This window comes from Gobio gobio (assembly GCF_949357685.1).
Source record: "Gobio gobio genome assembly, chromosome: 8".
NCBI classification, from domain to species: domain Eukaryota; kingdom Metazoa; phylum Chordata; class Actinopteri; order Cypriniformes; family Gobionidae; genus Gobio; species Gobio gobio.
Genome location: NC_137114.1, coordinates 39,330,624 through 39,355,500, shown reverse-complemented (window position 1 = coordinate 39,355,500; position 24,877 = coordinate 39,330,624). Strand labels below are relative to the sequence as shown.

The 24,877-nt window shown below is 37.8% G+C and overlaps 1 protein-coding gene across 2 annotated transcripts; it reads right to left on the bottom strand.

Moving 5' to 3' along the window:
• Window positions 1–606: 606 nt before the first annotated feature.
• On the bottom strand, window positions 607–24,724 carry nek8 (NIMA-related kinase 8). 2 transcript variants are annotated; one of them, XM_079823946.1, is made up of 15 exons: window positions 24,623–24,724; window positions 21,966–22,171; window positions 20,489–20,721; window positions 20,267–20,398; window positions 17,276–17,484; window positions 16,242–16,309; window positions 15,861–16,048; window positions 15,623–15,770; window positions 12,524–12,600; window positions 10,692–10,809; window positions 10,362–10,512; window positions 3,878–4,041; window positions 3,634–3,786; window positions 1,795–1,953; window positions 607–1,631 (listed from the first exon to the last, which is right to left on the bottom strand). In XM_079823946.1, exons 1-15 carry the CDS (start codon window positions 24,667–24,669, stop codon window positions 1,603–1,605), a joined length of 2,082 nt encoding a protein of 693 aa, XP_079680072.1. In that variant the 5' UTR covers window positions 24,670–24,724; the 3' UTR covers window positions 607–1,602. The 2 variants fall into 2 exon arrangements, with proteins under 2 accessions (XP_079680072.1, XP_079680071.1); XM_079823945.1 differs by having other exon boundaries at window positions 1,477–1,667; window positions 24,623–24,677.
• Window positions 24,725–24,877: the final 153 nt, after the last annotated feature.

Sequence of the window (24,877 nt, the reverse complement as noted above, 5' to 3'; positions counted from 1 at the left end):
TAAAATGTTGTACAAAGGTGTTGAATAAAGGTTTCAAAAGTGGAGTTTTGGAGGACAACGCCACAGAAAAAACATGTTTTGGTTCCTTAAAGAACCTTTCAGTGAAAAAAAAAAAAAAAAAAAAAAATTAATATATATATATATATATATATATATATATATATATATATATGTATATATATATATATATATATATATATATATATATATATATATATATATATATATATATATATATATATATATATATATATATATATATATATATGTGTGTGTGTGTGTGTGTGTGTGTGTGTGTGTGTGTGTGTGTGTGTGCATTAAGATCAGTTTAATAATCGAAATTTTCACTATTTTCCACGTTAAAAACCTTTTTCTGGAATGGAAAGGGTCCATGGATGTTAAAGGTTCTTCATGGAACCACTGATGACAATAAAAAACCTTTATTTTGTTAAGAGTGTATAAAAATGCTTTTAAAATTATGTAAAAATCCCCCTCCCCATTTTTCTCACCTTGAATACTCTATAATTATATAAAGTTGTAGGCTATTCCTGCCCATTATAACATGTGGAAAATATGAAATATACATAAATATACCACACGCAGTTTATAAAAAGTGAATAAAGATGAAAACGTCTTATTTAATAAATAACAGTCTCAAAAGTGTGCATACAGAGGCAATCTCTGGTAACAAAAGGTTTGCAGAAAGTTATTTGTAAGGCAAACGACTCCCTCTATCGGTGAGAAGCACACGACATTCAGGCAGACATTACGTCAACAGAACAACAACAGCAGAAATCATGGAATTAGAGTTAAGAGGTGAGTTCGACTATTTAATAAATCGGTTTCATTTAAACACATTAAACTCTCGTCAACGGTAGATATGTTTTGCATGGAAACACGCGCGCCACATTAATGACACGCTCTGTGCATCACATATTGCAGAAGAATTACATCATAGCATGATGGACGCACGAGCTCTCCATGGGATTCAACTGAGAATAAAACATGAGTATGCTTCTTAATATGCAATATACATAAATAGGCATTCATATTTATTGGAATTGTTCTAGCTAAAGAAACAACAATACTTTAAATAATTGTCAATGGCTATATTTATATTACATTATTAGCAATATAAAGAATATATTATTCTAAATTACAAATGTGTATTTGTTATTAAAGCTTTTATTTATTAAAGAATTTCTTTTTGGCCTCAAATAAGAACTCCCACATTATTACTGTCATACATTTATTAAGATACACTTCCAATTATGTGGAAACATAAGCAGCACTTTATTATCTTCACAAAAATGTCTGGCCTCAATGAGGAATTAGGCATTATTTACAATACTACACCTTTATTATTATTTTTAACCTTATTCAGTCAAATTTATGTACACAAAATATGTAATGCAAATCTGTTGTTATAAGTTAATAATTTACATTTGGTAAAAAAAAAACCTTTACATATCTGGAAATCATATCACGTAATAAACGCAACTTCATGGCTTATAATTCTCAATGAACCGTCCAATCCTTCAATCCTTATGCACAGGACCCGAACGCCTCTTCTGCGTAGTGTGTGCAGTGATTTGGGCGCTATCACTTTGAAACAGACTCTTCAAAAAATGCTGAGGAGAGAAGTGATGAGTAAGAATATAGCCACTCTGATGAGAGAACAATGACAACAACCTTTGTAATGCCAAATCAACAATAGATAATTACAACAAATACGTTGCAGTAAATGTCGCGATTCTGCTAACATTTGTAAAAGTAATAATAGCTGCACATTACGTTTCACTGCCAACAGTGTGTTTCCATGGCAACAAGCCACTGACGTGACAGTGAAAGGGTGGCTCTCGTCGAGCTGCACTGTCTTTGGTATCCCAGAATCCTCTTCCTTCCTTCCAAGTCGACCGCGTGCCCCTTTACCCCAGGTGTACACTTCCCCCTCTGCCGAAAAAAGAAGAGGCGGAACATTTGCTCGCAATTCTGAACACCATTTGTCTGAATAACATCTTTGTCGGTCTATTGCTCTGCATGTCAGATCCTGTGAGAATCATGAATGAACAAAGACAACATGAAACAATAAAGGTCTTCAGAGTCTTCTAAGCCTTTGGGACACAGTCGGGGTTACATGCTGACCTTTAGCCACATGTCACATTAATTAACCTACCTGCCCCCACCAGAGCACATTCTGTGACTGAAGAAATGAATGGCTTGATAGCAGCCTCGTCTGGGATGCATTGCCATTATTTTGAGCTGATATAGTTCAGTTGTCCGGGTCAAATTTGATCCCAGTATCAAAAAACAACAACAACAACTAAATATTATATTATATAGGGCTGGGTATCTAGTTCAAATCGAATATATTTTTTAAGCACAGACCGAATTGCCTCAATGCCATCAAGTATCAACAACTGTCTTGTCGTTTGGCCTCTCTTAATCTTAATAATCTTTTTTTTAGATAATATATATTTAAAAATAGTCAGGAGTTTTAAGTTAATATTTAAATTCATATTAATATAATTAAAACGATTAAGGCATTAAAAATGTATTAGGATATTAAAATGTTTTAAAATATAAAAATATGACCATTTATAATCATTAAGCATTATATAATATATTTTTTTCTGCTTTAGGACCATTACATTTTACTTATAGTTAGCAGAATGTCTAAAGTGAAATAAAGTGTAACCAAAAAAATTGTCTAATTTTCAGTGTAATTGTTTTTTAAGTATGATATTAAAATGTCATCTAAAGTAAACTAATCATTCCCAATCTTATTTTCCCCCACAATCATGACAGATATACTGAAATAGATCATATTAAATAGCCTCATTTTTCATAGTTTCATTTTTTAGGCCTTTACTTAATTTATTCTGTTATAAATCCTCAATAAACCCGTCTCCGGCATGTTGCCTCCGATCTTTTGAATATTCTGATCTAATATGACCCCTGACCTATAAAGTTGCCAGAATAATTATCATACGCTGTTTGTTAATTGGCCAAAGGAAAACTGGCACCCCGACTGAGCCTGGTTTCTCCCAAGGTTTATTTTTCTCCATTATGCCACCTGATGGAGTTTTGGTTTCCTTGCCACTGTCGCCTTTGGCTTGGCTTGCTCAGTTGGGGACAATACATTTTCAACTAAATATCCAAATAAATCTAATTAAGTAAACTAAATTAACCATATCAACTAAATTACTGATTTCTCCAGAGCGGTTGTACGGCCGAATCAAATTCTGTTGCATTATTTTCCTGTTTAACACTGTGAAGCTGCTTTGAAACAATCTGCATTGTAAAAAGCGCTATATAAATAAAGTTGACTTGACTTGATAAATAAAAACAAAAGCCATATAAAGAGGTGATTATCACCCATGCAGGTTTGGATGTAACACCATGTTATACCATTAAACATTAAACCTGAATGGTTTCAAATAGCTTTTAAAGATTAGAGGCACTGTGATCTGTTAAATTACTGTATTACAATAATTACAATAAACACATGAATCATGGGTGAAAAATCAGGATCATCATGTCTGGATTCTTTACAGTAATGAAAATTGGGGCAAAAATATTTTGTGTATGTATATATATACAGTATATATAACTAGTATATGTCTTGTTTACCTGCACCAATAGCCAAAGTAAACGCATCACCACACGCGGCCATGGAGATTCCCTGCAGTCCTGAGACTTGATAGGGCACTCGACCGGTTCTGCGGGAACTGCAGCCAAGCTGCCCATGCTGGTTACTGCCGAAGGTGAAACACTGACCTTTCTCTGCATTTAGGGCACATATTCGTAGTCTGTGAGTCGGTCAGTCTAAATCAGGACAGCACATTGAGTCATAATGTGAATGAAGTGCTCTGACCTGTGACTGCAACAGAATGTGCTGTGCCAATGTCTATATAAACGATCTTCTCAACATTTAGAGGAGCAGACTGGACGGGCTGGAACGCGTGGACCTCCTCCACCTGACAGTGAGACGAGGGCTCCTCTGCGTCTGAGACCTTATCCAAACCCAGCTTGTTAAATCTGCATTTAATATGGTTATTTATTCATTTAAATATCACTTTAGCAGCCCTCTGTGAAAAAAAGTGGACTTAATTGTATTGAATGAGCACTTATAGTGTACTTCAGTATAATAAAAAATGTAAATAATCAAATAAAAGGCCATTTAAGTGTACTTAAATAGAGTGCACTTTGGCCTGGTTTCACAGACAGGGCTCAGATTAAGCCAGGATTAGGCCTTCAATTAGGACATTTAAGTAGCTTTTATAAATGTGCCATTACTGGTGTGTATCTTGAGACAAAACAATGCCAGTGACATATTTTAAGATACGTCAGTGCAAGTTGCTTTCAGTTAAGACAGATCAAACATGCATTTTAGTCTGGGACTAGGTTTAAGCCTGTGAAACCAGGCATTGATTTAAGTACACTTTTTAAAAGTGCCCTTTGTAATCATGTTTACTTATTTGATATTACATTTAAAGTTGATATATTTCAAATGTAATAAACTGCAACTTCATCATTACAAATGTATAATGCAAATACATTACAAATATATTTAAATACATTACTTACAGTACAAGTTTCAATAGAAATTACATTAAAGTATATTTTAGTTTTCCAAAAATGCCTGTCGGTACGTTTGTCAGTACGCTATATATTAAAGACAATGGAAGTAAATAATTATGAAATGACAAAAAAAAGATGTACTTAAAGGGATAGTTCACCCAAAAATGAACATTCTGTCATCATTTACTCACCCTCACGTTGTTCCAAAACTGTATGAGTTTCTTTGTTCTGCTGAAGATATTTTGAAGAATGTTTGTAACCAAGCAGATAGAGCAACCATTGACTACCATAGTAGGGGGAAAATACTAATGGTTGCTCTATCTGCTTTGTTACAAACATTCTTCAAAATATCTTCTTTTGTGCTCAGCAGAACAAAGAAACTCATACAGGTTTGGAACAATGTGAGGGTGAGTAAATGATGACAGAATTTTCATTTTTTGGGTGAACTATCCCTTTAAGTCCCACTTAAGTGGGTCAAAAAAGCACTCTAAAGTTCAGCTAATTGCATTATAATTTAAACTATAATACATATTTGTTTAATTTCTATTAACATGCAAGTGACAGAAAACATTACATTCATCTGGCACATACTTTTTTAAAAGTATGATATAGACTCTTAAGCATTTGCCTATTGTGCTCCAAAAAGCTTTGGTACTGACAATTCTTTAATTGTCATTATCTTAGAAAAAGAGGACTCACAGAAAACCCAGATTTCCCATTAGTAATGATGACATCATGTTCGCTCATCTCATAAAGACGGACATTCCAACATGACGTGAAAGCAGCATAATTGACCGAAGCTTCAGCTGGCATGTGGTTGGTAGAGGTGTTGACTGTCATGGGTTCCCAAATGTGTCTCCATTTTGACATGTTGCTGGATAATGAGCCTCAAAGTGGATTTTTATAACACCTGGTATGAGTCTAATTGCAACATTTTAAAAAATCTCCATGAATGTCTTGCTTAGCTGTTTTGCTTATGTTAGACAGTTTTTCACAGATTGCCAAACCAGTTTAGGGAGTTAACACTCCTCATTCCTGCTTTAACATTTGAAAAGACTGTGAATTATGAAGACATTTCATCATAGGAAATGACCAACACAATGACCATATTTTAAATAACAGTCACACCCTGTCAGCCACACCATCAAAGGTCAGTGCTTGAGTGCTAAAAATCGTAGTTTATGACTAGATTTTCAGAATAAACCCACTGCCCTGTGAAAAAGAAGTACACTATATGATTGGATCATTATTGCAGTGATTATTACGTTTCTAGCATGTTATATGCACCTCTTGATGGAAATAAATGTTGTGATGTTATTTCCATTAAAAGGTGCGTACATTTTTGGTCAAAATATTGTATTGACAATGCAAGAGTCCAGCACTCTGTAAAGTCTCCTCCAGCACATCCCAAAGACTTTCATGAATTTAAGGTCTGGAATCAGAGGTGCCAATTCATGTGTGAAAATGATTCTTCATGCTCCCTCCCAAGCATTCTTTCACAATTTGAGCCTGATGAATCTTGACATTGTCATGCTGGAATATGGCCATGATGTGTCTTCCTACATGGTTGTTTAAGAAATGAGAAGCTACACACTCCATCAATTAGGGTTATCAATTATGCCAAACATATAACATGCTAAAAAACATAATAATCACCGACACCAATCACAGACTCATAAGCATTGGCTTATTTAAATCCAAACAGCAACTTTTTTGGCTGGGAAGTGTTTATATATATATACACACATTATTGTTCAAAAGTTTGGGGTCAGTAAGATTTTTACATTTTTTATTAATAGTTTTATTCAGCAAAGACACAATAAATTGATCAAAAATGATAGTTGTGATAAGCAGCGCGAGCAAGAGCCGCAAGAGAGCGACGCGAGGCCAGTGAGTAATTGGATGATGAGCTCCAGCTACACGTCACACCGGTCTCGGATCTCTCACGGAGGAGTGACGGGAACATAAAAGGAGGAGCGACGACAGTGAAGGACGAGAGAGGACCAGATCTGGATTTTACGTTGGGTATTGTTTACGTTTTGTTATGTGTGTGCGCGGCAGTCATCCGTGAGGGGCTGCCGCTTTTACTTTCAGCAAAAAAAAAAAAAAAAAAGAAAGTAAAAGCAGCAGCCCCTCACGGACGACTGCCGCGCACACACACTACAAAACGTAAGATCCGGGACCTGTGTGACGCGCAGCTGGCGCTCATCATCCAATTACTCACTGGCCTCTCGTCGCTCTCTCACGGCTCTCGCTCGCCCTGCTCGTCACAATAGTAAAGACATTTATAATGTTACAAAAGATTTAAAGGTTTCTATTTTAAATAAATGCTGTTCATTTGAGCGCTCTATTCATCAAAGAATAATGATAAAAAATGTTTCAACATTGATAATAATAAGAAAGTTTCTAATTCAGCATAATATAATTATTTCTGAAGGATCATGTGACACTGGAGACTGGAGTAATAATGCTGAAAAGTCAGCTTTGCATCGCAGGAAATAATTCAATTTTAAAACATATTCAAATAGGAAACATTTATTTTACATTGCAATAATATTTTTAAACATTTTTATTTAAGTTTTGCTCTATTTATGATTAAATAAAAGCAGCATTGGTAAAAATAAGAGACTTCTTTCAAAAACATTTAAAAAAATTACTGACCACAAACTTTTGAAGGGTAGAGTATAATATAGTGAAATAAATAAAATATAATAAGGCAGCAGCTATTTGCACAAATCAACTAGATTCTATTTACACTAAGTGAAAATAAAATATTTTCTTAGCGATAGATGATATTTACACTAAGTGCAAATAGCTGTAGATGCTATTTACTGGGTGAAAATAGTGATATATTCTATTTACACCATGTAAAAATAGCAGTTCTTTGCAACAAGTGTAAATAATAATTACATGCAATTTATACTTTAGATACATACTATTTTGCACGTCAGTATTGTTGTACATTAACAGGAAGCAATAATAACATATAGTGTAAATGATTATATACAGTGAGGAAAATAAGTATTTGAACACCCTGCTATTTTGCAAGTTCTCCCACTTAGAAATCATGGAGGGGTCTGAAATTGTCATCGTAGGTGAATGTCCACTGTGAGAGACATAATCTAAAAAAAAAAATCCAGAAATCACAATGTATGATTTTTTAACTATTTATTTGTATGATACAGCTGCAAATAAGTATTTGAACACCTGTCTATCAGCTAGAATTCTGACCCTCAAAGAGCTGTTAGTCTGCCTTTAAAATGTCCACCTCCACTCCATTTATTATCCTAAATTAGATGCACCTGTTTGAGGTCGTTAGCTGCATAAAGACACCTGTCCACCCCATACAATCAGTAAGAATCCAACTACTAACATGGCCAAGACCAAAGAGCTGTCCAAAGACACTAGAGACAAAATTGTACACCTCCACAAGGCTGGAAAGGGCTACGGGGAAATTGCCAAGCAGCTTGGTGAAAAAAGGTCCACTGTTGGAGCAATCATTAGAAAATGGAAGAAGCTACACATGACTGTCAATCTCCCACGGACTGGGGCTCCATGCAAGATCTCCCCTCGTGGGGTCTCAATGATCCTAAGAAAAGTGAGAAATCAGCCCAGAACTACACAGGAGGAGCTGGTCAATGACCTGAAAAGAGCTGGGACCACCGTTTCCAAGGTTACTGTTGGTAATACACTAACTGTGCGTTCACACTGCCGCCGGCGAGAGCGTCAAAGTGGCCGGAAGTCATTCATTTTCAATGGGAGCCCGGCGGCGAGCTCCGGCGAGAGCGGCGTGGCGCGCTTTGGACGATTTGGGCGTCGAGGAAAGTTGAAATCAGGTCAACTTTATGGTAATGAGCTATGATGCGGTTCAGCGGCACCCGGCGGCAACCAATGGGAATGTAGTAGTGCTCCGCTTGAGAGGATTCCAGAACGCAGTGCTGTAAACTTTGGTTCCGACCACATTAGTTCCCAAGCAAAATAGAGGAGAGGTTGATCACTGCTGGTGCGGCGGGTTTGATAAGAAGACGTGCAAGATTATTCATACACCACACAAATGGCTTTTAATTGGTTTATTTCGTTAGCAAACATGTAACTATAATTGTTAAGTTCTTTCCATCGATCTGCTTCTTTTTAACTTTCACATTTAAATGATTTCATTAGGTTATATTATACGGTTATACCCTACCTGTGGTTAGTCTGCACAAACGCTTATCAACATGATTGTTTGCTTTGCAGCCCCTTTAAATGCCGTTTTTAAAAAAGACCAAGCATTCGATCTACGTCAGAGCGGCAGCGCGTCCACAAATCTTTCTACAGCGTCGATGGCAGAGCGGCCAGAGCGAAGTTTGACGCTCTCGCCGGCGGCGGTGTGAACGCACAGTAAGACGTCATGGTTTGAAATCATGCATGGCACAGAAGGTTCCCCTGCTTAAACCAGCACATGTCCAGGCCTGTCTTAAGTTTGCCAATGACCATTTGGATGATCCAGAGGAGTCATGGGAGAAAGTCATGTGGTCAGATGAGACCAAAATATAACTTTTTGGTCATAATTCCACTAAACGTGTTTGGAGGAAGAAGAATGATGAGTACCATACCAAGAACACCATCCCTACTGTGAAGCATGGGGGTGGTAGCATCATGCTTTGGGGGTGTTTTTCTGCACATGGGACAGGGCGACTGCACTGTATTAAGGAGAGGATGACCGGGGCCATGTATTGCGATATTTTGGGGAACAACCTCCTTACCTCAGTTAGAGCATTGAAGATGGGTCGAGGCTGGGTCTTCCAACATGACAATGACCCGAAGCACACAGCCAGGATAACCAAGGAATGGCTCTGTAAGAAGCATATCAAGGTTCTGGCATGGCCTAGCCAGTCTCCAGACCTAAACCCAATAGAGAATCTTTGGAGGGAGCTCAAACTCCATGTTTCTCAGCGACAGGCCAGAAACCTGACTGATCTAGAGAAGATCTGTTTGGAGGAGTGGGCCAAAATCCCTCCTGCAGTTTGTGCAAACCTGGTGAAAAACTACAGGAAACGTTTGACCTCTGTAATTGCAAACAAAGGCTACTGTACCAAATTTTAACATTGATTTTCTCAGGTGTTCAAATACTTATTTGCAGCTGTATCATTCAAATAAATAGTTAAAAAATCATACATTGTGATTTCTGGATTTTTTTTTTAGATTATGTCTCTCGCAGTGGACATGCACCTACGATGACAATTTCAGACCCCTCCATGATTTCTAAGTGGGAGAACTTGCAAAATAGCAGGGTGTTCAAATACTTATTTTCCTCACTGTATATTAAAATTATTAAATGTATGCCGCCTTAATGGGACAATAAAAGCCCTCCCTACATCTACCCCTAACCCTACCCAATAAATGCTTTTTTTATTATTAAACATTTCGGGAAAAGAGTGAAGAGCGAGCTCGGCAAAAGGTGGATTCGAACCAGAGTCGATAGCGTCAAAACCTAGATCCTTGAGCCTTACACTTTACTGACTACACCACTGAAAAAGCTAAAATGCACACGTCTTTTTTAAATCTTGTTTGGCCCAAACAGGCATTGTTAGGCGGAGCTAGTGCAAATAGCACTTGCCAACAAGGCACGCTAATTGCACTTGGTGTGAATAGACACTCTGATAAAGGCAAACCATCCAACCAAAATCACTTGAACACACATTACATCATAACATAATATGTGTTTTGCTAAAGTAATATGATATTTTTCATACTGTTTTTTATACATAATGAACTGTGAGAAGAATATTGAGTACCTGTTGTTCCCACAGGCCAGGATCTGTTGCTGTGTGCTGATGATCATGGAGCAGTCCACCCCACACAGCACACGCTGCGCTTCAAAATCAGCTGGCAAACTCACCTGCTGCGGAGAGTTGTGGCAGTCTTGAGTGGCCAAACCAAGCCGGCCTGTCAAACAGAGAGATAATACAGAATGAGTGTGACAGAGAGAGAGAACGAGAGGGAGAAGAGAACGATTGCGCACAAAATGCCAGGACTGCCTGGAGGCGCTGCTGCTGTCTGCAAGAATACAAAGAGAAACCAAAAGAAACACAGTATTCAAGTGACAAGTGATGTTGCTCATTTACCGTTGTCTCCTCGCCCCCAGGAGAAAACCTCTCGCTCATTGGTCACTGCCAGAACGTGGGATGCTCCACAAGACACTTGGACCAACTCATAACCCAGAAGAGCCTCTACTATCTTGGGCTGAATACAATGACAGGAACATGAAGAACTATGAGTATGATTAACACTGGAGTTTCACATTTTGTGAAGAAAATGCAAGAGGTGTTTGTTAGACGTTTTCCTGGGTTGACATATTTTGTTGATCCTGGAACACCATTCCTGTCTGAAAATATAGTCCTAACCATATCCCTTACCCTAAACCTAACTCTAACAATAACTTATTCCTAAAATCAGAGGGAAATTTTAGGTGAATAATACTGATGTAGAAGCACCTAACCCTGGTTTTAAGCCTAAACTTGACAAACTGTTAACGTGTCCCTTAAATCTGATTGGAATGTTGTTCCAAGATCAACAAAGATGTTGATCCAGGAACATGCTGCATGTTCTCCTTGGTGAAATCAGGTTCTGCATGCAGCACGCCATCATGTTGCTAGAGTATATGTGGGTGGTTTCCAAGGTGTTGCTATGCAGTTACTAAGGTGTTTTTTTAGAGCATTGCTATGCAGTTGCTAGGGTGTTCTGGTTGGTTGCTAGGGTATTGCTAGGTGGTTGCTTACTGGCCCAAATCTCCATCACAACCCGAGGCAGGATTTCTTTCTGATGGCAGTTTTGGGCCAGGAGGTCTCTGCCATTGTTTTCACATAAATGTATTTTATATTTACATTTATTATTTTAAATTTCGATTTAGTATACTTTTAACATTAATTATTATTTATTTTAATTTCATACTAATATGTAATTTGTTTGTTTATTTATTTGTATCCATTTTTACACATATAAATGACAATTTCATCAAAAGATGAGCTTTCTTTACTAAAACAAATTTGCGAATAATAGCTGTAAATTATACAGTTATTATAACTTATTAGCTTTTTTAAGTATTATATACTATTATAGCATTTATTAATATTTTATTTTTTATTTTTCATTTTAATTTTAGGTTTTAGTAATTTGTATTACATTATGTGATTTTGGTTGTTGTTGTTGTTCTTTAAATATTTCTATTAGCTTAAATTTAGTTTTACTTTTATTTTTTCATCTAATATTCATATTTTTATTTCAGCTTAATTTCAATTAACACATTTTTTTTTTAAAGTTTGATTTTTACCTGAGGTCAAAACTTAAAGGAACACTCCACTGTTTTTGAAAATAGGCTCATTTTCCAACTCCCCTAGATTTAAACAGTTGAGTTTTACCGTTTTCGAATCCATTCAGCCGATCTCTGGGTTTGGCAGTAGCACTTTTAGCATAGCTTAGCATAGATCATTGAATCTGATTAGACCGTTAGCATCTCGCTCAAAAAAATTAAGAGTGTTTCGATATTTTTCCAATTTAAAACTAGACTCTTCTGTAGTTACATCGTGTACTAAGACCGACGGAAAATGAAAAGTTACGATTTTCTAGGCCGATATGGCTAGGAACTATACTCTCATTCCTGCGTAATAATCAAAGAACGTTGCTGCCGTACCATGGGTGCAGCGGCGCAATGATATTACACAGCGCCTGAAAATAGTCCCCAGCACACTCTCTGTGCAAGCAGGTTGTCACGTTGGTTATGTTGATGGAAGTTAGCCTATTTTCAGGCACTGCGTAATATCATTGTGCCTGCTGCCCTCATGGTACAGCAGCAAAGTTCCTTGTTTGTTTAAATCCTTAGCTTGCCTGAGAAAGCATCTCAAAATATACCATTGCAACAACAACAAAAAAACTAAAAAAACTGATAATCTAAATCTACCTGTGTCACATCGTTGAAGTTCCCATGTCCAAGACAACCATTGCTTCCACTTCCAAACGTCATGATTATACCTCTGTCTGCAAAGCCGAAAGCAGATTGAGCAGATTATAGTCGCTCTTGCAGATAAACAAAGAATTAAACAACAATTGTTTCTCTGTCAGTGCAAACCACTGCACAAGAAGAGCAACTGAGCTGGAAGTCAGACCCTTTAATCCTCTATATCTGCTGAGGACTAATGATTCCCCTGCAGAGACGAATGGTTAGGCTGCAGCATATCCTTTACTCTAGAGCAGACAAAACACCTGTGCTACAATGCCAGAGATCAAGAGATTAGCTTTTGCAGTGTGAACAAATGCCGCTTAATGAGCTCTGTAGGAAGTATACTAAAAAGGGGTAAATAAAATCCCCCTTTCTTCATTGTATCTTAAACATTTAAATTACTTTGTGCTTAATTTTGCAGACACAGACTTAAAGTCATGTCCACTTAGCAGCTTCAGGACATGTAAAGTGACTAAAATGTTTTGGTGGTATGTGTCGTTAAGGGTGGATGATTCTGAAATCGATGATGCCACAACCCAGAGCTGCACGATTAATCATTAGAAGATCGCAATCTCGATTCAAACACAAACGTGATCTCATTCCTAAATGACAGAGATTCAGGTATGTCTATAGACCTTATTCACAGCAGCGCCATCTTTGATATTTAACGTGAATAAAGACGAGGCAGTGAAGGATAGACGTACATCTCTTCAGTGGGTTGTACTATTATTTAATGTGTTTTTGGATTGTTCTGCTGATGAAAATATTTCAGTAGACAAAAAACTACAGGCAACATGAGCTGTGGAAAATGATAAGTGATCTTAGAGCTTTATACAGCTTTTTACAGTGCATTAGTTTAACGATCTGGTCTGAAGCGCATGCTACAGGTCCACTTAAAGGAGAACTCCGGTGAATTTTTAAGTTAATCTTGATCGTTATACCTTTGTGAGTACTGTCTACAGAAAAAAAAAAAACGAACCGGATTGGTGCTTGCAACACGGAGCTGTTACAGTTAATGCCCAGAGCTCCCACTCAGCTAACACGGCAGCTATGGGGGCATATACATAAAGAGTGTCTTTGTGCCTCTTAACAGACACAAAATACAATTAAAATGTCTGTCCAACATGAATAGGGCCCTTACAAGACAACGAGATGTGTTTAGCCACTTAGTCATTGTTTAAACTCACCTAAATAGTGTTTTAGACGGCTAGCAGTAGTCTCGTGCTGAAGTCCCGTGGGAACTCAGTTGTAGCCGGGAAAAGGTAAATAGTCCAGGTGGGAGGACCTGTGGAATCTCGAGGTCATGAAAAGGAAGACGATGAAAATGTAAATTCTTGTATTTTCGCATTCTGTTGCCACAATACGGAACGGCACAAACGCGAACCATTTCTTCTTCACTTGTGAGCCGATCATCACTCTTCACACACACGACGCTCCTCCCACCTGGACTATTTACCTTTTTCCGGCTACAACTGAGTTCCCACGGGACTTCAGCGTGAGACTACTGCTAGCCGTCTAAAACTCTATTTAGGTGAGTTTAAACAATGGCTAAGTGGCTAAACGCATCTCGTTGTTATTTAAGGGCCCTGTTAATGCTGGACAGACATTTTAATTGCATTTTGTGTCTGTTAAGAGGCACAAAGACACTCTTTATGTATATGCCCCCATAGCTGCCGTGTTAGCAAAGTGGGAGCTCTGGGCATTAACTGTAACAGCTTCGTGTTGCAAGCACCAATCCGGTTCGGTTTTTTTTCTATAGACAGTACTCACAAAGGTATAACGATCAAGATTAATTTAAAAATTTACCGGAGTTCTCCTTTAAGGCATGTCCGAATCCACTTTTGCTAAATGAAAAAATGGCCGGTGCACCAGGCTCATGGTCCAAAAGAGTTGTACCTAGTCTCTTAATGAGTAATAGGTGTGTTCTGGGCGTAACATGCAATAAACCAAGCATAGTCTCATCTCCCATTCCCTTTAGAAGCCAGTTGCACTTGCACCATGGCGGATTGGCTATTTGCGGGGGGAAAGACTGAACGCTTCTCCAGAGTGGAATCCTTTTATTTTTTATATTTAATAATGTTTGTGTGCTGCTGGGTGTCCCTGTGTGTGTAATAAGCAGAGTGTACACGCGTTGTGGACCCGCCTATAGGTGCATATTACTAATGCGCCCTTTAAATAGCACAACAAAAATACTGCGCCATTGACTTTAGACCAGGTTTTTGTTGATCAATGGCGCAGTCTAGGGATGTCACGGTACCAAAATTCCAGTAGTCGGTACCAATACCATAAAAATTTACCACAGCTAAATGTTTTTTTATTACATTTTTTTATTTAACTATTTAAAAGTATTACGTATTGACAGAAGTATTTCTGTCAATTTCTTCACGTTAAACAGAACTTTTATTTTGACGGGTTGCCGTGAAGACCTTTCTGTGTTCATGATATGACGTTAAATTTTCATGAAGTGCGTTCGTGTCCTCATATAGTGTCACACGGCAGAGACTACAAAGACAGAGAACGAGTGTCAGGTGCGTGTGTGTGTCTATGATGTGTGTGCGCGCATGCGCGCGCGCGCTCGCCTAGCATCTGTGTCCGACAACCCGTCCACCTGTCATTAACACAGAGACTCAGAACATGCAGGAGTAATATTTAAATAGTATTTTGCGGTTTAATATTCACAGACAGTGTTATATATTTGGCTACAGTCTGGAGTCCTGCGCTTAGATAAACACGGAAGCGACTGAACGCAGCTGCAGGTACCGAATATACTCGGGAGTCGCTACTACCGGTACTACAGAAATGCTGGTATCGTCACATTTTTATAATTTCAATACCGACTTGGTACCGAAGTACCGGTGCTTGTGACATCCCTAGCGCAGTCTATTTCAGTTGCCTCAAAATAGCAACGTTTAGTTTAGTTGTCTCTTGTCTGTTCAAAATTGTGGGATAATCATGATCTCTATTTGAAACAAAAAAAGAGATTCTCAATTTATTCAGAATCGTGCAGCTCTACCACAACAAAGAAGAAGCATAAGAAGAAGATTGTAAGAAGAAGCATACCTGTTAGGCAGGTGGTGAAGAGATCACCACATGAGACAGATTTGATCGTGACACCAGACTGTCCCTCTAGGAAGCGGGAGATAAACTGGGGCTGCATCTGCTCAACAGCACCGGGCAGAGTGGGCTCACCGGATCCAACTGACGGGGCCTGGCATAGAGTCAAGCCGAAATACAAATTGAAAACCGAAATAAAATATGATTGATTCTCAATTAAGACGAAGAAAATTGATCATCTCACCTCCCATGTGATGAGCCTCCCAGATTTGGTGACGCCCATCCTCTGTGTGCGGCCCAGGGACACTTGTATAACCTCTGTGTTTAACATGGGCAGACGCAGAGGAGAGGAAATGCCACTGCCCCATGTGTACACTGAAGATAAAGGCAATGGGTGCATCATCTTTGTTGAAGTTAGACTGGACAGTCCTCCTAGTAGATGAAATGGAACAAATGGCACCAGAAAATCCTCATGGAGACAGCCAAACCAACAGCGCTAAATGAAAGCTTACTATGAACTCCTGATGTTTAATCAGCAAGCCCCAGGTTGGATTAATAATCTTCAATGATGCTTTAAAACATAACAGTAGTAAATAATAGAATATTTAAGAAAATAACATCCCACCTCTGCTTCTGGTCACACGTCCACCAGGTCTTCCATGAGTCTGTAGAGTAGAAAGTGGCTTTTCTATTCTAAAAAGAGAATCATTTAATTAAATAAGAAAGTGCAGCAAACCTATAAAAATATATAGTACAACTTATCCATTCAGTAGCCAAACTAAGTGCAGTAGTGCATTTACTTAACATGTACAATTAAATGCGGTATACAAATTATAAAATAAAATTAGTGGACAAACAAAATGCATTTACAAAACTTAACAAAAAAAATTTAACATAAAAAAGTGAAATAAAATAAATTGAAAATAAATCAAATAAAAAGTTATACATTTAAATTAAATAAAAATAATAAATAAATACAATTTGTGGACAAATAAAATGCATTTACAATACTTAACACAAGTCAAAAATAGTTATATTAAAATTATTTACAAAAATAAATAAACAAATAATAAAAATAAAACAAAATAATAAAATTAGTGGACAAACAAAATGCATTTACAATACTTAACACAAGTACTATTAAATTCTGTAAAAAAATAAAGAAATAAAAACAATAATAAAATGAAATAATAAACTTAGTGGAAAAACAAAATGCATTTACAATACTTAACACGAGTGCTATTAAAATTTAGTAAAAGATCATTTAAAATAAAACTAATTAAATTATAAAATAATAACATTTCGTGGACAAACAAAATGCATTTACAATACTTAACACAATACAAAACAGTTTAAAAAAAATTAAAGGTGAAATAAAATAAATTGAAAATAAATCAAATAAAAAAGTTATAAAATAGAATTAAATAATAAAAAATAAAAATAAATAACATTTGTGGACAAATGAAATGCATTTACAATATTTAACACAAGTCAAAAATAGTTCTATTAAAATTATGTACAAAAATAAAAAAACAAATAATAAAAATAAAATAATAAAATTAGTGGACAAACAAAATGCATTTACAGTACTATTAAATGCAGTACAATAGAAAAAATAAACGAATAAGATAAAATAAAAAATGAAATAAAATACTCTACCTGCGCATTTTGACGTTGCCTATGTCAGTGTAAAGATTGAGCAATGGCCTAATGCAGATGGGATGAGCCATTATCTCATTGAGCTGGGGCCTTTTGGATGGGTCCAGATTCAGCATGTTGAGAATTAGTTGTCTCAACTCTGGGCTGTAACGATCTGAAATGGGGGCAAATGTGCCGCTCATGATCTTCAGCACCAAGGCTGGCAGGTTCTGGAAACAGAGAAGTTGCTTAGATTGTCATTCAACATTATTGTAATTTGGTCTTCAGGGCTGGATTTCCCGATAACGTCTCTTAGCGTCTTCTCATTTTGAAATGATTCCGCAAACCTACAACCTGCATCAACCCACTACACTAAATTAATATTATCATAATATATTTTGCCATAGTCTTCATTTACTCCACAAGCAGGGTTAATTGCCTGCATCGCATTATTGGTGTAAATCACTCATTTCTGTTATTGGATGATCTACTCAATAAAAGAGCAACACGCAAAACATATAATCAACAGCTACTATAGTGGAGAAAAAAGAAAGAAAGAGGAGAGGAGCTGCCATAGTTTGACCAAACTCCCCTCCACAATCATTCCCTTTAAATAGACTCCATAATGGTTTGCATTATTATCAGCCTACCTTTGGATAATAGAATTAAAAAGCTAACAAACATCAGTGTAATGACAATTGTATTATTTGCATGAAAACAGTTTGATTAGCAGAATTATATTGCTATAGACTGAGATGTAAAGAAACAGTGGTGGCCACTAGTGTTGTAGTCAAGACCACCTAATCCGAGACCAAGACCAATGTGTGTTGAGACCAAGACAAGACCAAGACTTTGAAGGGTTGAGACCAAGACAAGACCAAGACTTTGAGGGGTTGATACCAAGACAAGACCAAGACTTTGAGGGGTTGATACCAAGACAAGACCAAGACTTTGAGGGGTTGAGACCAAGACAAGACTAAGACTTTGAAGGGTTGAGACCAAGACAAGACCAAGACTTTGAGGGGTTGATACCAAGACAAGACCAAGACTTTGAGGGGTTGATACCAAGACAAGACCAAGACTTTGAGGGGTTGAGACCAAGACAAGACCAAGACTTTGAGGGGTTGAGACCCAGACAAGACTAAGACTTTGAAGGGTTGATACCAAGACAAGACCAAGACTTTGAGGGGTTGATACCAAGACAAGACCAAGACTTTGAGGGGTTGAGACCAAGACAAGACCAAGACGTTGAGGGGTTGAGACCAAGACAAGACCAAGACGTTGAGGGGTTGAGACCAAGACAAGACCAAGACTTTGAGGGGTTGAGACCAAGACAAGACCAAGACTTTGAGGGGTTGAGACCAAGACAAGACCAAGACGTTGAGGGGTTGATACCAAGACAAGACCAAGACTTTGAGGGGTTGAGACCAAGACAAGACCAAGACGTTGAGGGGTTGAGACCAAGACAAGACCAAGACTTTGAGGGGTTGAGACCAAGACAAGACCAAGACTTTGAGGGGTTGATACCAAGACAAGACCAAGACTTTGAGGGGTTGAGACCAAGACAAGACCAAGACTTTGAGGGATTGACACCAAGACAAGACAAGACCAAGACTTTGAGGGATTGACACCAAAACAAGACCAATACTTTGAGGGGTTGTTACCAAGACAAGACCAAGACTTTGAGGGGTTGAGACCAAGACAAGACCAAGATTTTGAAGGGTTGAGACCAAGACAAGACAAAGGCTTTGAGGGGTTGAGACCAAGACAAGACCAAGACTTTGAGGGGTTGATACCAAGACAAGACCAATACTTTGAGGGGTTGAGACCAAGACAAGACCAAGACTTTGAGGGATTGACACCAAGACAAGACCAATACTTTGAGGGGTTGAGACCAAGACAAGACCAAGACTTTGAGGGGTTGAGACCAAGACAAGACCAAGACTTTGAGGGATTGACACCAAGACAAGACCAAGACTTTGAGGGGTTGATACCAAGACAAGACCAAGATCAAGACTTTGAGGGGTTGAGACCAAGATAAGACCAAGATTTTGAAGGGTTGAGACCAAGACAAGACCAAGACTTTGAGGGGTTGAGACCAAGACAAGACCAAGACATTGAGGGGTTGAGACCAAGACGAGACCAAGACCAAGGCAGGGGCGAGACCCTTAAGCACTCCTTAAATTCATAAAGATCCACATTACTGCCTGAGAAATTACTTATTTTTAATCAATAAATATAATTAGAATAAGACACTATATAGAGTTGTTACCAATCAAATGAAATATTAATGATGTTAACAAATAAATCAGACAATGCACTGGCAATTTATTAATATTCCAGCAGTTGTGGTCTTGACTGGTCTTGAAACAAATTTGAGTCCTCTAAGTCTGAGACTGAGACAAGACCGAGTAAAAAATGGTCTTAAGACCGGTCTCAAGACCCAGACTGGTCTTGAGTACTACAACACTAGTGACCACTATCGGAATGAACTGTCAGCAGTGATAAGGTATAGCTAAGAGTGGTCGAAAGAATGAAAGAATGACTTATAGGAGGTATTCTTAACTAAGATCGTTTCGGGAAACATGTATTAACGTTAAGATACACCTTAAGGTATAACTTAAAGGGGCTATATGCGTTTTTCTGAAATTTAAACTCGCGACTGACACCTGTGGCCAAAAAATAGAACTGCTCTTATTTTCTGCTCGCTCTCGCAGCGGTGGTGACGTCACATCCGCAGACAGCGCGGGAAAAACCTACCCGCCAGAAAATAGGAAAAATAGGATACAGGCTTACAGGTGCACCCACTGTGAGCGGACAAGGTGTCAGTATGCTCATCAGGAGATGTTTGAGTCATAAATGGTAAAATAAAAAGGCTATTGTTACGTTTATTTTGGGGGAAAAGTTGCATATAGCCCCTTTAAGAATGACGTAGTGTTAAGAAGGTTTCTGGAAATCCAGCCCAGATTCTTCAAAATCAAGACAACCAGAAAATAAGAAAATATATCTTACTGCTGCCTCAAAAGCTCTCTTGAGACTAGCAAGCTCGTAAAGCACACAGCCCAGGGCCCAAATGTCACTCTTTTGGTTGTATGGCTTTCCTTCACAAAGTTCTGGAGAGATATAACACGGTGTCCCCACAACCTGTCACGAGAGGGACAATCTGGACTGTAACGAAATCGCATACTGTCAAACTCAAACCAGTGCCGAGGTACAGACAATATTGGTACTTACAGTATAAGCTTTGCTCTTGCTGACAAGAATTTTCGAGATTCCAAAGTCTCCTATTTTGACTATCATCTGGTGCTTGTCTAGGAGTATGTTCTGGGTTTTGAGGTCCCGGTGTAGGATGAGTTTATTGTGCACATGATAAAGGGCCAGTAAGATCTGAACGAAGAAATGTAATATTGTGTCCTCATCTAACAAGGAGTTGCAGCGTTTCTGGATGTAATCAGCCAGGGTTCCACCTAGGATAATCATAAAGAGACAAATGATTACAGATCCTAAGGTTATTGAACCATAATTCAAAATGCTTATTACCTATTTTATTATATTTTGCATAAAGAAAATGATTGTCCATCATATTTTTCTTAATTGTAACATTACTGTCATGATTACACTTTTTTTTGTAAGGAATACAGATACCATAGCCTATACTTTAAATCATTTGTAATTATTTTTGCATTACAGTAATACATATTATGAATTTTGTTGTGGCCATCACCAGACCAAGCTCAATCTTTTAAGATTGAACATTGGTCTGGGGAGTCTGCTATGTATTTTCTACAGCACAAGAGACGTGATCAAAAATGACTCTGTACGCAATTGTATAGTCCTTCAACCAATCAGACCACAAGAGGCGTGATCAAAGGGCATAATTCAAATGACTCTGTACGCAATTGGATAGTCCGTCAACCAATCAGACCACAAGAGGCGTGACCAATGGGCATCGATCCATCGCTTCTCTATCCATCATTGGCCCTGTCCCAAATGGCACCCTAAACCCTCGCGGTCTTCCTCTTAGTCCGCACTTTCACGGCGTAGGCCCTGTCCCAAATGGCACACTTCATGTGCACTTTCGGTCTTGTGGACTTACAATGGCTGCCGCGTGTCCGTTAAGTCCACGAGACTGCAGGGTGTCCCATTTGTCATTTTAGGTCTCAGAAGGGTGCTCGCGAGCGCCCCCTTTGAGGTCGATATGCGCCCTCGATGCGCACTTCTGCCGAGCCCGCACTGGTGCGGGTTACGCAGCGGACTTCTTCCCGGCAGTCAAAGCGGCATTACGTTGTGAAAGTGCAGACTCAGAGGAAGACCGCGAGGGTTTAGGGTGCCATTTGGGACAGGGCCATGCACCAGTGCGGGCTCGGCGGAAGTGCGCATCGAGGGCGCATATCGACCTCAAAGGGGGGTGCTCGCGAGCACCCTTCTGAGACCTAAAATGACAAATGGGACACCTGCGGTCTCGTAGACTTAACTTAACACTTATTTGGGACAGGGCCATTGCGTTAAACCTGCCAATAGCGCGCCAGGTGGATAAGCCAGTCTGTGACTGGTTCCCGCAAATGTGTAACAGACGCATGATAAATTACTGTACAGGTTTCCAGCCTGAGCTGGAGGGCGAAAACAAATCGCCGGCAGATCAGGCTGGGTTTACCCAAACTATAGGAACACATTAAGTGACTATCAAAAAGTGAGTGAAGTAAGTGTTTGCCTGGAGCGTATTCCATTGCGATCATTAGCGCCTTGTCCTCGAGGAAGTTTTCATAATACTCAATTATGTTGGGGTGGCTGAGTAACTTGAGGACTTGGCATTCATTCTGGGCCGCGAGACGTTCATCACGGGTCATCTGCTCAACGGGGATTTCCTTCAAGATCACCAGTGCGCCATCAGTGCGTCTGCGGCAAAGGTGCACTATCCTGCATTAGATCAAAAGTCAGATACAGGTCAACGTGTGGATCTGTTACATTCACAGAACAATTTCAAGTTTAACAGCTGAAAGTTGAGCAATCTTAGGTTTCAGGATACAGGTTGAAATATGGTTCAAGTGTACTGAAGAATGCACTGACAAGCATTTAAACTACAATATACAAACAAACAAACAAATAAATAAAATAATATTAGTGGACAACCAAAAAGCATTTACAATACTTAACACAAGTTCTAAACAATACTATTAAATACAGTACAAAAAATACTGTATCACAAACAAAGTGAAATAAAATAAAGTGAAAATAAATATAAAATACTGAAGAATGAAGAATGCACTGACAAGCATTTTTTGGAAAACTAATATTCTTTAATGTCATTTCTATTGAAACTTGAGTTGTGCATTTAAATATATTTGTCATTACACGGCCCCACTTTATATTAGGTGGCCTTAACTACTATATACTTACATCAAAAAAATAAGTACAATGTACTTAATGTGTTCATATTGTATTACAAAACACTTTTGCTGATATTGAGGTGGGATACGGGTAAAGTTAGGGGCAGGTGTGGTGGTATGGGTAAGTTTAAGGGAAAGGTTATTATGTGTAAGGGAAGTGTTAACAGTGTAATTATAAATGTAACTACAGAAATTAATTATAGATGTAATTACATGCAGGGAATTTAAAAAATGTAAGTACAATGTAAAAACATATATGTACACAATAAGTGCATTTTATCAAATTATTAATTAAAATGTTAGTACATAGTAGTTAAGGCCACCTAATATAAAGTGGGTCCAATTACACTTTTGTAATGATGAATTTAGAACTTAGGGTTACACTTTATTTTACATTGACCTTGTTACAGTGTAATTACACAAATAAGTACTGAGTAATATGAATTAACTGCATGTAATTACTATATGGTTACGGTAAGGGTTAAGGTTTGGTTTAGGTGTAGTTGCTTGTAATCATGCATCATTTGCTGTTATTATGTAGGTGCATGTAACTTCAATAACTATGTCACCTTAAAATAAAGTAAAATAAAAATGTTAATATTGAAACACAGTTAAAGATGCAGTCAAGTCATTTACATGTGCTTTAGTAAACACATCAAATTAAGTGAACGTCTTTAAAGCATGACAAATGTTTATTTAAACATAATTATTTAAAATGTACTTTACAGTAAAACTGTAAAATATTACATTATTACAAAAGTGCACTTTTTAAAAAGTGTACTTACGTTTGTTAAGAAACATGAATGTGTACTCTGAGTACACGTAAGATGCATTTTATTTCATTTATATTATAGGCATATAATACCTACAAGTGAGTAGTTGGCAAATATGCAGTAAAAATTCTTTTTTTGTGAGGACATGGTTTTCACTGACAAAATGTATCAAGTTCCTACGCTTTTAGAAATATATAGATGAAAAAAATGACTGCCATTTACTAAAACAGACACTAAAAATTATGTTTTATCCTGTGCTTTTCGTCCAGTAGGTTCAAAATTAGGTATTTATTAACATTTGTATGCTTTTCTTTTTAACTTATAAAAGTTGTGATTTATTGAACCATGCACAATCTTGAGATTTGCCTCAAAAAATGTAAAAATGTAAAGACAAAGCAGTTTTTATATCAACAGGTCCATGTAAAACAAAGAAATACTAGGTTATATTAAAGACAATATTCATTTTTTATCTTGTGTGAGAGTGAAAATGCCATGTCACATCCAGTTTTTAAAAAAAAAGATTTAAAGTACACTACACGTATGCATTCAATACAATTAAGTGCACTACTTTTTCACAAGGGTTTGGCTTGATCAGTCAGTTTCAAAAGCTAATACAAACTTTACTTATTTACTTAAACATTTTTTTTAAAAAATCACTTCTCCAACATGTTTTTTTACCTTAGAAACTTTGAGTAGGCAACAATTTTCACACAGAACAGTACCCACACTTTAACTTTGCCTACAAGTGAAAAAGTGTAATTTCTCAGTAATATCTACATCGCTACCAAATTACAATAGTAACAATAGTAGAGCTGTGAACATTGCAGGAACATTTCAAACGAGTAGGGCGAGCTACTCCTTGCTCAACAGCTCTTTTTTCCTTTTGAAAGGGAAAGTGTCGACATCTTTTTCAAACTCTTAATGCCCCTGTAACTCGTTGAATAGAGTGATAATGGCTCTGTAACTGTACTGATGGAATGCGGAAACGCGAGAAAGTGATGCGCTGTATATTCCGCTAGCTCGCGCTCTGAGAGAGAGGTTCTGAGAGTAGCGCAGATTTAAAGTTCCTCACCGGAGTTTCTCAAGCAAAACTTCTACCGAGTTTACAGCGTAAAATAATAGTTTTGCAAAGCAACTAGTGCATACAGACGAGTACAAGTCACTAAAAGCATTTCGCGAACCAATATCGCGTTGGTTGTTTTATTTACCCGAATGCTCCTCTGCCGACCACTTTAATCTTCTCGTACTTCTCCATGTTTTCTGGATTCTAAGCGCCCCGTCACTATAGGCAACACTTCCTGTCCCCCTACAGAGTTCTAGAGGGGACAAAATACAGCAAATGAACAGGGGGAACTGACTCTGACACCCTCAGTATTTTGTCAAGGGTTGTGCTAATCAATGGATGTATCATGGGGACCTAATCATAATGATAAACAGCTACAGAAAATCCCATATTAAAGTTT

Excerpts from the sequence above, each read along its gene's own strand:
- nek8 (XM_079823945.1), bottom strand. The coding sequence starts at position 24,669 with ATGGAGAAGTACGAGAAGATTAAAGTGGTCGGCAGAGGAGCATTCGG. Across the intron at positions 16,310-17,275 it reads GGCAACGTCAAAATGCGCAG|AATAGAAAAGCCACTTTCTA; the intron begins GTAGAGTATTTT and ends TTCTCTTTTTAG. Across the intron at positions 4,042-10,361 it reads CTGGCCTGTGGGAACAACAG|ATTTAACAAGCTGGGTTTGG; the intron begins GTACTCAATATT and ends TATTAAATGCAG.